Raw genomic sequence first — 13,559 nt, 5'->3', positions numbered from 1 at the left:
TTATAAAGGCAATGTCAGAACTTTAATATTAATGAGGAATGTGCTAATTATCCTGGACATACCCACAAATGAGATAAGATCTGCTAGTTCTTTTCAACTGCCTTGTTTTGTGTGCTTTAGGCATGGTAGAGCCCGCAAGTGTGTGGGACACACCTGTCAGGAGTGTTTCTAATGCTCTCATTTCCTTTATTCTTGCCCGAAGGAGCCATGTTTGCCCTGGGATATAGGGCTGGTCCCTGGCTGGGTGACTGCCTTTCAGTGAACTTCTAATAGCATCTCCAGTGAATGTGAACAGAAGCTGGACTAAGACTGCTATGTAAAATGAACCCTGTTTTTCATCTCCCAGCTATCTGGAAGATTTGGAACACAGCTGAGAACCATGGTTATAGCAAAACTCAGCTTGTTGGCTTCTAGGATGTCATGAAGGAGATGTGGGGAGGAGGAAACATTTCACAGGGTGCTCACCAAGGTGTGCCCTGCTCCAATGCACAGCTGGTTGGGCTTCCTGGAGACCTGCTTTAACTCCAGCATGGGGCAAGCTGCTGCTCTGCATGGGTAGGTTGATGGGGCTTTAAAGGTGTGTGTTTGACCAGCTTTTCTGTCTGCAGCTGGACTGGATTGAGACATCTGGGGATGCTGGGAGGCAGTGAGGTGATTTACTGTGTGCTCTGTCACCACTTGGCCTTCCATGCCACTTAAAGGTATTTCCTCTCTCCCGTGTAACTGATGTGCTGTTCTCTGACAGCCAGCAAAAGGCATGAGCCCCATAGACATCCTACTACTTATTAGAACAGTCCACAGGTGAGAAACCACCGCTGAAGGTTATCAATAAAGCCAGCTATAGCACAGACAAGCAGCTCCCACCATCCTACAGGCAGTTAATTGTCTTGGGACTGGTCCAAGGGGTAAAGAGCAGTGGGGGAAAAAAAGCTTTGTAATGTTTGAAAACAGTAATTAGTGGGGCATTGGAACTGTCTAGGCTTGGAGTGACCCACAGGTTAGTGGGAGAAGAACAGGTTGCTCCAGATCTCATTGGATCTCTGCATTTGTTCTGTGGAACAGGTGCCTGTGTGTTGACCAAACAGGGGCACTTCAGAGGGGAGGTGTGGCAGAAAAAAATCCACAGACTTGCTCTGTTTATTTGTCTTCATTCTCTCTCCTTCTAAGATAAGCAGAGATAAGCATCTTTTCTGGAAACATGAAGTACTCAAAAATCATAACTGGGCTGAACACTTTGTTCAGCACTCCAAGGTGGTAAAACAATGCTCCGAAACGTTTGCTTAGGGCAAGTAGGGATCTGTGATCCTATGCTCCTGCTGAGCATATGTCCTTAAAAGGAAACGTGTGGGTTACTTTCCCCCTCTAGCATCCTGTTATTTAAGCTATTTTAAGTGCTTGTCCTCAGGAGGAAGCTGAGCTGGAGCTTGAAGCAGCTTTTGGGATTCGTCGCGGCTTTGCTGCGCCACCTGCACATGGCAGAGGTGCCGTGCCTGCTGCCATGACCTTTCCCAGGTTTAGCACGCTGGCATGCATGCATCTTTCAGTAGAAATAGGAAACTTCAGATGTGCTGTAGTTTCCTTTCCATCAGGCAGACTATAATGAATCCAGGCTGTAGCTTGTCTGTTAAAACAATTTTGCTTTCTTCCATTAGTAATCCTGGGCAGGCCGCCGAACCGTTTCATTTGGGATGGTTTCTATTCTGACTGCCTCTTGAGCTGCTGAACACCAGCTCAGATTTTGTTAGAGAGTTCTGTCTGAAGTCAGGGCCTGTTGCAGGACATCTAGCAAAGCACCATATGGTGGATCTGCAGTGATGCTGGAAATAGTTTTGGAACTGGCTGGTATTGCAGAGGTAGAGTTTTTTGGTGTTTAACTTTTTTATTGAATGCTGCTTCTTTGTACATTTGATGCCAGAAGGGGAACAGAGACAGTAGGAAGGGAAGCAGCTGCCCTGTGGAATAGGGGTTGCAGGTCTATTTGTCATGTCAGGCTGATTGACGTGTTAAGAACTGGTCCATTTTCCATCTCATAGTCAATCACTACTTGATTCTGCTACCAAGCCAGAACCACAGGCCAGCAGCACTTTATGGTAAAACCAGCAGTTTTAACACTCAAATCTGCCCTTCTGTGGCCAAGAAGCTAAAACTTGAAATGAGAGCATCTTCAGTGCAAAACCAGTAACTTGGTGTGTGGTCTTAAAGTTAAACTAACAGACCTGATTTACTTGTAATTCCCACTCCCAAGTGTCTGGCACATGAATGCCCTTTTACTCTGTGAAATAAACCAGTGATGAATTTTTTTCCCAGAATACTATGGCTGAGTAGCTCATACAAGTGGGTGTTTGGGATGTTGTTAAGGGTTGCAAGAGCTTAGGTCCTGAGTCCTGAGGATCAAAGGTTATGAGTGAGTTAAGGTTGTCCTTCACACTTGATTTTATGCTGTTTGTTTGAGCCCAGTGCAGCCTTTCCTGATGGGCAAAATCTTTCTTTGTGCCATGCTGCTGACCTATGTGATCTCTCTTGTGAGTGTGCGTTTTAGTGGCTCTTTGTGTGGCAAAGCTCCTATTTATTGATTTTAATTTTTTTTTTTTTTTAGTGAGCAAAGGTAGATCTCTGAGCTAAGCACACCTAGAGGACTGGGAAGATGCTGATTGCAGGAGTGAATGAAACCAAACTGGGCAGATGTTGACCCAGCTTGGAGTAGATTCCTCATACCTGACCTGCAGGGCTTCATATGTAGAACCCAAGATCTTAATAGGTTTCAGCATCCTTTTATCCATGTGTCCCTTATTGGAGTTGCAGACTTTGAAGCTCAGTTTCCTGCTGTCTCACCTAAGAGGCTTCTGCCTCATTAAATACCATGCAAGGTTTTATCCCATCTGCATCTGAATAGGCTCAGACATAGCACATGCAAGCCTGAATCAGAAACACTTCTGAATGCTTGACCTAGACACTTAAAGAGGAAAACCTTTACAAATCTGAACCAAAATTGGATCCCATCAAGGATACAATTTATATTTTGAAGTCTTATTTTGCTCTGTCATTTGCCTGCTGTTTGCATCTACTCTTAACATTTGGGTAGCTGTAAAACTGAGGTGGTGGATTGACTGGAGGAAGTGATAAACAGATGATTTTGGATTTACCTGCTTAATTTGGCAGCATGCTGAGGAATTTTGGTTGGTTCAGTCAAGCACAGGCAAAAGCCAGGGAGTTGGCTGCAGGCTGAGGGTGAAAGTAAAGTTTTGTTTTAGGTTCATAGGCCCTGGAGATTAGGAAATCCCTTCTTGATTTATTTTCCTCACTGGCTGTAAGGAGGGGAAAAGATGCATATTGTAAAGTTAGCTCAGTAATAAAAATATTGTAATAGAAGAAGCTGTGATTTATCTAGAGGGGAAATAGTTTGCTCATGACATCTCAGGCTGGACTGTTAATAAATCTTGCCTTTGTAAGCTTGTATTATTTCAGAATAAAATTCTAAAATTGAGGGCCAGAGAGCAGCCTATTGTTATCATTAATCATTGCCCCAAACCACTTTATTTCCTCAGCACTATTGTAAACACTGACTTTTCATGAAGTAGTTTAGTGTATTTATTATTCCACTGGAATTGATGCTCTTCCTTAGTCTGAGACACAGAGACTGGGGTGTAGGAAGGAGTACAAGTTTGCTCTGGTTACCTCAGGTATTTGCCACTGTGCAGTTTCACTTTCTTGCTAACTGATAAAAACAATTTTAAAATCCCATATTCCCCTGTGGATCTGGAAAATGAGGACTGGTGGTGCAAACGTGCTGCTTGCTGGAACATTGCTGTGAAACAAAATCTAAAAACCACAGAATGCTCATTAAAAGTAAATTGACCCCCACAATTTGGTTAAAAAAAAACAACAAAAAACCAAAAAACCCTGGACCTTAGTGCTATCCCCATTGTTTTCTTTATTCTTGAAAGTATATCTCACTTCAAGCATAAATACTATCCCCAGTGGCTGTGGTGAGATTCCCTCTTAAAGAAAACCAAATTCTGGGGCTTCTGCAGCTCTTCAGGCACTAAATTAACTCCCCTGGGCTGAGTGTAGCACTTGCCTACAGCAAAGGGATTTTAGCATCCTGTTACTGAGCCAGTAACAGCACAACATGCCCCGAATCCCTGCCTCCCCAAAGATGGGGCTGGAGGGTCATACTTATGTCTTGAGGTGTGAATCTGGGCTGTGCAACTACTTCAAATGCTCTGTCTGCTTGGGGACCCAACTCTGCTGAAATCTGGGTGCCAGCTCTGCTGTGAGCAGCACTCTGCTCATCCTGGGGAAGGAGGCACCCAGCCCCTGCCTGTCCATAGTGGCTGGAAAACCTCACTTGCCTGAAGAAGGTCTGGGGATGCTGGATTTGCCATGTGTGGTCAGTAGATGTGGTGATGTCCCCAAAGAGGGTGGGATCTGTGATGTGCAAAGCTCCAGTGTCACACTAGATTCTTGTTTTCTTCCTCAGAGAGGTGACACTATCCCACTAAACACACGGTGATAGACTGTGAAAGCCTATGTCCTGGCAGAGCATTCTTGGGCAGCAATAAAATATCTGCAATTTGCTGTCAGTGTTAAATGGAGAATATCATTGACAACATGATAAAAATGCAACTGCAGAGCTGACTTGGTGTTTTTAGTTCAGAATATAAGAGGTGCTGTGTTTCATGACCATCTATTTTTAACATGCAAGGGCTCTGTGGTATTTAGGCATAAAAAGAGACATTCTGGAGATTGTTTATGAAAATACAGATGTTCTGTTGTGAAACTTTAACACCAGACTGGTCACATGTGCCCAGAGTCATCGTGGGCAGTCCTGCTTCAAAGCTGCTGTTGCCAGAGCTGGAGGGTTCCCAGGACTTGTGCTGGGGCACTCTCTGAGGATGTGCTGTGTGTATTGACTGTGTGCCTTTGGTCCCTATGGGTGTCCTTTGAACAATGTACTCCTTGATATTTTATTTTTGATGTGGCCATTCTGCTGTGTGCCCATGGATTCAGCAGGTGCCCAGTGTGCAGGTTGCTCTCCATGAAGCTCTTGGACACAGTGGGGGGGTCACATTTTTGCCCCTCTGTTGGGGGTCAGTTCTGTCAGGTACAGGGACATTTCTAAAACCTTCTGCTGCCTCTTCTCTTCCTCAGACCTCAACAGCAATGGGTTCATCTGTGACTACGAGTTGCACGAGCTGTTCAAGGAGGCCAGCCTGCCTCTCCCTGGCTACAAAGTGAGAGAGATCATCCAGAAGCTCATGATTGATGGTGACAAGAACAAAGATGGGAAGATTAGTTTTGAAGAGTTCGTCTATGTAAGTGATATTTCTGAATTGCCTGCAGCCTGGGGGGCCCCTTTTAGACAAAGCTAAGGAGAGGAGATCAAACCTGACTTCTCAGCCACTTACCCTAATCCAAATTTTCTTTTGACAAACTCATCATTCTTGCCATGTAAAAATCAGTTCTTTGTACGGGTATCTGTATATGATCAGTCTTTTGTACTGTTATTGACAGCCTTTAGATTTGGACAGAGGAGAAATATTGGTTGGTTTTTGAACAAAAGCCAACCAACCAACCAAAAGGAATCCATGTGGTTTTACTGTGTGATAGCTTCATTGGAGGCCAAAATACTGTTTCCACATGATGTGACAACTGGAAAGAAAGGCTTGCAATGATCCAAGCTTACAGTATTTACTGGAAGCTATTCAGTTTTTCCAGGCACACAGATGAATGCTTGTTTTCCCTGTGTATCAGTATAATTTCCTTTCTCGGTTTAATGGGACTGCAAGTATTTGCTAAAGAGTTGAAAGGGCATCTCAAGACACACTTGGATTTGTGTTAGGTGCTAATTTAGGAAAATTCAAATCTCTTGCCTGGAAAAGGAAAAACAGGAATAAGGTGATGGGTACAAGCTGGAAGATCAGTCTTTTTTAGTAGAATTTAAACATTTATTAATTTTTAATAAAAGGCCAGAATTTAAACATTTATTAATTTTTACAAAAGTGCAAGGCTTCTTCAATGTATGTTTTTCATCCTTTTGATGCTCTGATGACTGAATGCTGAAGGAGTAATTAAAGTATTAGCAGTACATTGAGGGAGCTGTTTTCATGTCAATTAGTTTTCCTGATATTTCTTAATTTATCTTCACTTTCTGTTCCTTAATTGTTTTCAGACCCTCTGAACTTTTTGAGTTCGGAGCCAACTAGTAAGTTGGAGTTTGCAGTTTGTAAACACTTGCATGCTGGGTGCATGTTTCAGCTGTTGGTTTGAGCTGGTCCATAACTCTTAACTTTGCACTAGGAAGGAGGAAATAAATCTCTTCTGTCTCATTTGAAAGGTACCAAAGATCGAGTAAAGACAAAATGTCTTAGGGCAGCTGAGGTGTACATTAGCAATGCTTAGCTGGATGATTTTTACAAACTGAACTCTTGCTCTGAGCATTTTTGCTGGAGTTTATGATACAAAGAATGACATGAACTGTCTTTACATTGGGACCAAGTGATTTAGAGCACATATTCTCAAGAAGATAGTAGTTAATCCAGGAAATTTTAAAATAAATAGATCTAAAACAAAATCCTTGTGGTTAAAGCCAACCAACCAGAAATCCCCCAACTTTTGGGCTCTCAGATCTTCAGTCAGCTTTACCTGATCAACCTCTGCATGCCATCAGGAGATGATTTAACTGTGCTGTATCATCATTTTGACTTGCCACCTTCCCTGTGTTTAAGGGACAGGGAAGGTGAGGTGTGACAACCAGCAGCCTGGCCCTGTAGTTTCATTGTCCTTTTCTGGGTAGTGTTTAGAAAACCTCTACACATTTCATTTGTGTTTTCAGCTTGGTTGAAACTAATTTAGTTTAGTTTTGAGGGAGTTACAGTAGGCTTTCCAGCCACTGAATGTGTTTTTTACTAATAGCTGCTCAGTTCTGTAGGGCCTTGGGGCCACTAACAGTAGCATCCAACCTGTGCATTTGGCATGTGCAGTCATCTGTGCTAGAGCATCTCTTCTGCTCTCCAACAAGAGGGTGTTTCACCAGTTAGGCAAAGCCTGCTGTTGAGGAAGGGGGAATCTTTACTTGGAGCACTCATTGTTACACTTTATTGCAGATTTGACTGTTACATGCTTAAAGAGAGTTGTTGTTGGGTTGTGGATGAAGTCTTTTGTGTGAACTAAAGTCACAGTCACATGAGCATCTGGCTTACACAGAAAGGTTAAAATTGCACCACAGCTTTCTCAAGTTTGGCCCTGCAGGACCTGCTGCATGTGTTACCTGTGCTCAGACTGCAAAGGTTTCATGGTTTTTTCTTGTGGTCTCTTGAAATCTACTTGTAAAGGTAAATGTATGCAAAGTGCTTCATGCCTGATGCTTCTGTTTCAATAGGCACTTGCAGTGTGTGTTTGAGAAAGTGGGATGACTCTGCCCACTGTCCATATCAGATTTAATACCACTACAACCCTTGCTGGGCCCTTCACATTTGCTGATTTTACTGTGAAGTTTGCTTTAAAGCTGAGAAGAAATAGCTCCTTCTGTGGTCCTTTTTAGTTTATGAAGATGAATTTTTCCTGCCTAACAGAGCACTTTCAATTGTAGATTTTCCAAGAGGTGAAAAGCAGTGATATCGCTAAAACGTTCCGGAGAGCCATTAACAGGAAGGAAGGAATCTGTGCCATTGGGGGCACCTCAGAGCTCTCCAGCGAGGGCACCCAGCACTCCTACTCAGGTACCACTCTGATTCTCACTCTTCTCTTGGCTTTTTGGAGGTCCTATGCCAAAACCAGCCCATTTCTACCACACCATGCCAAGTGTTGTGCTCTAGTTCTCTGAGAGCGGAGTGATCTCACATCAGGGTGAAAGCAGGACAGAATTTATGTGCTGCAAATTTAACAGTGTATAAGTTAAATGTGTTCTTATTTGCTTGCTGATGAAGTCCTTGTGTCACACTTGAGTATGATAAAGTTGTTAAGTAACAAGTAAATAATAGAAATATTCTGATAGTTGTGAACATCTTTTTTCTTTATACTTCATGTGGCCAAACAAATGTATGGTAATGATAGAGGGGCTGTTATTTCCCTGGGCTATTGTACTCTGCTTCTTTTGGGAAAATCTTAGTTATGAAAAAACCTGTATTAAATTTATGATTGGTTATCTTAGAGGAGGAGAAATATGCCTTTGTAAACTGGATAAACAAAGCCCTGGAAAATGATCCCGACTGTCGGCACGTTATCCCAATGAACCCAAATACAGATGACCTGTTCAACGCTGTGGGAGATGGGATTGTGCTATGGTAAGTAATGATGGCTCTTGAATTAAAGACGTTAAAAATCAGCAAAATAACTTTCTGAAAATGCAGTTTGGGGATTTTTCATCCTATTCTGGGCTGGTTTTGTGACTGATGTGTATGCATAACGTTTTGCACATATGAAAAGAGGCTCAGTCTCTCAGGCTTTCATTGCCATTGTGTGATGCCTCAGCTTTGGTGCCAGCTGATATTTTCATCCAGTGCTTTTGTTTGGGCTTGAGACTGAGTTTGCTGAGGGGGCAGAAGGTGCTCTGTGGGAACAGGAGTTGTCCTGGTGCAAACTCAGCTGGGTGCTGGGTAGCTTGAGGAGAGGCACATGTGATAAATGACCCATTCTCTTGGATGTTTAAGCAGACAGTGTTCTCCATGGGAATGTTAGTGACCTTATTATGCATTAACCCAAAAATGGATTTTCTGGGAGTCTTCTTGTTCTTTTTAATAACTGCACTAAGTAGGTTTGGTGACTTATTCTGTTACATGCTGAGAACAGAAGGCTTCCAGGGCTGCTAAATACCAGCAGCCTTCTGTGTATGAGATTTTTGTTGGTTTTATGGGTTAGGTTCATTTGTTTTATTGTAAGTGAATTAATATAGTGGAGAACTGGATCAATCAAGAATTTCAGGATCTCTGTATCAATACACAAAGTAAGTTTAAGTGAGTTACCTCTTTAACTGCTTTTATTTTTTAACTTTAGCTTTTGATGGATATTTTTAGTTTATTTATTTCCCAAGTTTCAAGTAATTAATGGCTTTAGGCAAAGACTGAACTGAGTAGGAAGTAGTTCATACTCTAAAGTTTAAATTTGCCATTTTTGGTGTTGATTAAAAATTCATTGTACTCACATGCTCCCCACTGAGCTCTCCAAGTGTTTGTTCTTTTTTGGGGCAGGTTTTCCTGCCAGCAGTAGTAAACCTTTACAATAGGAGGAAGTTTGTTTTCTTACTAGAATGTGCAGTGGATGTCAGCAGAGCAATGAGTCTTCACTAGTTCAGGAACTACACTGTGAATAATTCATGTGCTCTTTTTGCTCCAGCAGCTGAGATCAGTAGTGGCTGGGAACATGTTTAAAGTTTCAGGCTTAGCTATTAGTTACAAATACATTCTTGATAATGTAAATATTAACTTCTGATTTATGCAGTCTTGATTTTTATGTTAAAAAAATACAAAAAAACAAGCAGGCTAAAGGAAATGTGCTGTGGTGAGTATTGTCACAGTGCACTGAGTTTTGTTCAGATTAAATACTAAGTGTTTTTCAAATATCACTGGTTTTCTTCCTAACAGCAAAATGATCAATCTTTCTGTTCCTGACACAATTGATGAAAGAGCAATTAATAAGAAGAAACTCACACCATTCATAATTCAGGTATAAAGCTTTTCTGTATTTTATTTTCTGAAATTCATATTAATATAGAAGTAATGAATGTTGCATGGTAGCTCAAGACGTTTTGTGGAATGTTGGAAAGGAGCAAATTTTATAGCTTCTGTTGAATTATTAATGCAGTTTTGTACCATGCATAATTGACAGTTCTGTGGCCATGGTTAAAAAATGCTGAATTAATGACAAAATGGGTAAAGTGGCTGAAATGTTGTGGACACGTGATATTGCTGTGGTGATTAGGTACAGCACTGTCTTTTTTAAACAGTGTGATATTGGTGTTAACCATGAATCATTTCATACTGGGGCAGGTTGTTTTTGTGAGGATGCCTCTTTGTGTGTGCAAATTAGCACTTCTCTAGCCTTATTCTTGTCGATGCCACTAGGTGCAACTAACTCAGAGGCTGAAACTAAATACCAGAGGCTGAAATTAAACCCTGGTGCCTAGTTCAGTTCTTATTGATTCAGCCTGCTGCCACCACAGCTCCCTTAAAACTTCAGCTGGGAGGGTTTCCTCTGAGCTGGAGCAAGGGCAAGAGGGGAACCTGCACTCTGCTGGTGCTGGATGACAGGGAAGGCAGCATCTCCCTGGGCTGTGTGTGACTGGGCTCTGCTGTTTGCAGGAGAACCTGAACCTGGCCTTGAATTCTGCGTCTGCCATCGGCTGCCATGTTGTCAACATTGGCGCGGAGGACTTGAGGGAAGGGAAGCCCCACCTGGTGCTGGGGCTGCTCTGGCAGGTCATCAAGATCGGCTTGTTTGCTGACATAGAGCTCAGCAGAAATGAAGGTAATGAAATCCTGAGTGATTCCTCTACAGCATGGGCACAGCCTGGCTTGTGCTGTCAGCCCCAGCCCTGCCTCTTCCCCCCTCCTCTGTGCTGGAAGGAGGATCGTCAGGGTGTGTGCCAAGCTGAACGTTCTCCAGCCTGTTGGGAGCTGTGCAGCAGGGTCATGCAGGTGGGCTCTGCCAGCCTGGTGATGTGTACCAGCCTTGCAGAGCTGGCTGAACACCAGCCTGTAAGTCAGGATGCAGCTTGGCTTCAACCTGGGCACACTCTGCTTGGTGATGCCCTAGGCTGCTCCAGCTGCAGGCTCCTATGGTGTTGGGATGTGGCAAAAGCTGCTTGGATCCTTTTAGGATTATAGACAACTGCATAGCTTTATTAAAAAAAAAAATTAAAAAGGGGGCTTCAGCTCTGTGGTAGTTATTTGGTTCTAAAATCCTCCTTGCTACTGTCAGTGGAGCAGCTTGGGCTCTCACTTTGTCCTTGGTGGTGAGAGACTGATGCTGCAGATCTCTCCCTGTGCTCACTTGGTCCTGCATGACAGCCTCCAAAATTTAAACATTTTCAAATCATCTGAAGAGCTCTGATATTCCTGCATGTACTATCAGAGCATCCAGATGGATGGAAGGGCTTCAGTGTCTTTTATTTAAGCTTCCCCATCATGAAGTGTTGACATTGTTTGGTTTAGATTGAAAATTCATGGCAGAGGAAGCACTGGCCAGCTGAAAGGGTGCTTATCTTGGCTCCTTTGGGTTTTTTTTAATGGTGCTTATGAAACTGCTTTGGAAGCATTTTTCATTGACATAGAAGTGCATTTGAATTTAGCTTCCTGTCATCAGCTTAAAAGACTGCACATAAAGTCCAGAGAATTTTGTTACACAAGAAAAGGGAAAATACTTTTTTACACATATATTTCTAGATCATTTATACTCCTCTCTGTGTAACAACCAACTCAAGAAAGCTCTGCTAATACCCAGGATATTTTGACATAATCAGTAGTTGGTATTGTACCCCCCTGAAATCTTGCTGCAGCTCAAATTCTGGCATGCAGGTTTGACTCTTCCCTCACAATCCTTTTTCTTGTAGCACTGGCTGCCTTACTTCGTGATGGTGAAAATCTGGAGGACCTTATGAAACTATCCCCAGAAGAGCTGCTCCTAAGATGGGCCAACTTCCACCTGGAAAACGCAGGCTGGCACAAAATCAGTAACTTCAGCTCAGATATCAAGGTACCAGAGCTCTCCTGGTTTGCAGTGCCTGGGAAAAGACTGGGAGCTGGACAGGGATGTGTTTGCATGTGAAAATGAGGCCTTTCCTCCTCAGGCAGGACCTTTCTTGACCCTAACACACTGAGTGCTTTTACCAGGGGGGTTTGGATGTTGTATTTGAGGTCCTGCAGTGCTGTTCTCTCTTGCCATGAGGGTGAGCCCAGTGTTGAACTCTGTTTCCTCCAGTGCTGCTGTTGTGTGTTTTAATCAGCTATTAAACTCATATTGCTTATATGTTTTCAAATGTCCTTAATCCATATTTTGATGGCGATAACAGGGGAAATGCTTCACTGGAGAGTGAGACTTCCACATACTCTTAGCAGGTGATGACATTTCATCTAAAATGTCATGGGACTGGAGAGAGGAAGGGAAACAAAAGCTCTTATTCTTCACCCTGGGCTTAGTAGGAATGGGAGTGGGGACTCCTAAAGCTGCTTTTCACATGTGAGTGGGGACACTGGTGAGAAATGGAGGAAGGTGACTCTGGGTCAGTGTGGGGCATCTGGACACTGGTCTCAGCAGTTTTCTGGAGCTTATTCACATGGCCAGCAGTTTCAAGTAGGAGAAAGAAGGTTGAGATAGAAAAAGAAATTGATAATTGAGGTGTATGAAGATCATAGATCTGACCTGTTGTGTGCATGGGCACTGTTATTTCCAATTTCAAAATTACTTACAGTTTTGCTGATAGCTGTTGGCTTCTCTGGTGCATCCCCTAGGCTGCCATGATATGCTGAGGTCCTTCCTAGTGCTGAGGACTAAAAGAACATGTAGTTGATAAATAATCACTACAGCTATTGGCTCCTCCTGCTTTGTGACCATCCCTGGCCTCTCTCCTCTAAGCTGCTCTAGCTAATGGGCAGGCACAGAAGAAAACATTCAGACATCTTATAATCAGATTTTTGCTTGGAATTCGTCTTCATGGAGCCATTTTCATCATTGCTGTGGCAGTAGGAATGGCTGCCTTGTTTAGAGGTTAGGGTTGCCTTGGGGTATCTGGGGGCCATGAGTGAGAGCAGCATGGGGTCATTGCCTCCTCCAGCCACTGCAGAGGTGGCTGTGACACCAGAGCTTGTAGCAAAGGCAGCTTTCAAACAGTCAAACCACATAATTGTCTTCTTAAATATTTCTAACCTTTTCCCTTTGTTTCCTTTCCTGCTGCCTGGATTTCTACCATTGTGCTCTCTTTTAAGCTTACAGATTTTGGCAATTCAGTAAAGGTACATAAGCCAATTATGCATGGTGACTTGTAAAAAATGAGCTTGAAATGAATTGTTATGGTGTATTCACTGCTGTGCAGGAGAGCTGAATTTTCTTTTTCATTCATTTCAGGATTCTAGAGCCTATTTCCACCTCCTCAATCAAATTGCCCCCAAAGGGCAGAAAGAAGGAGAGCCTCAGATTGATATTAACATGTCAGGTTTCAATGTAAGTATTCAGGCTGTCATGTCCTCATCCTGTAGAATCCTGAGCTCCCTGTACCCTGTCATTGCCCCATGACATCTGGGTAACCTGGTATCTTAATTTCTAGAGCGTGTACAGTGTCAGTGACCATGTGCACACCTCAGGTGTGTGCTCAATGAGTGCTTGCTGCCAGCCTGGTCACTAGCCTCCAATTAACAGAGACAATTGAGAAATCCTCTGTGGCCCTGCTCCATTTGGGAGCATATTGACTTCTTTTGAGCCACTAGGTTCCAAAAGCATTAAAATTTGACAGCATGTGAGCTTGGAAAGAAAAGAATGCTAAGAAAAAAGGCAAGGCAAGGCATGACAATGGCACAGCAGCAGGGGTTGGTGTGTGGGCCTCATCCCTTCACCCAGTTAGTGACTGA

At 43.0% G+C, this 13,559-nt stretch overlaps 1 protein-coding gene across 4 annotated transcripts in view; it reads left to right on the top strand.

The window, feature by feature from the left end:
- The window catches only part of PLS3 (plastin 3), a 49,935-nt gene that overhangs the window by 31,001 nt on the left and 5,375 nt on the right, over nt 1-13,559 (top strand). For 3 of the 4 annotated variants that reach the window (XM_066559319.1, XM_066559318.1, XM_066559320.1), the window contains exons 3-10: nt 5,152-5,315; nt 7,592-7,721; nt 8,153-8,285; nt 9,582-9,663; nt 10,299-10,464; nt 11,549-11,691; nt 12,921-12,947; nt 13,060-13,155. In XM_066559319.1, the coding sequence (XP_066415416.1) occupies nt 5,152-5,315; nt 7,592-7,721; nt 8,153-8,285; nt 9,582-9,663; nt 10,299-10,464; nt 11,549-11,691; nt 12,921-12,947; nt 13,060-13,155 (941 nt within the window). The remainder of the gene's footprint in view (nt 1-5,151; nt 5,316-7,591; nt 7,722-8,152; nt 8,286-9,581; nt 9,664-10,298; nt 10,465-11,548; nt 11,692-12,920; nt 12,948-13,059; nt 13,156-13,559) is intronic. The other variant, XM_066559322.1, reaches the window with a different exon arrangement.

This window comes from Molothrus aeneus, chromosome 14 (assembly GCF_037042795.1).
Source record: "Molothrus aeneus isolate 106 chromosome 14, BPBGC_Maene_1.0, whole genome shotgun sequence".
In the NCBI taxonomy this organism is placed as follows: domain Eukaryota; kingdom Metazoa; phylum Chordata; class Aves; order Passeriformes; family Icteridae; genus Molothrus; species Molothrus aeneus.
The sequence above is the reverse complement of the archived record's forward strand: the minus strand, read 5'-3'. Positions and strand labels throughout refer to the sequence as shown.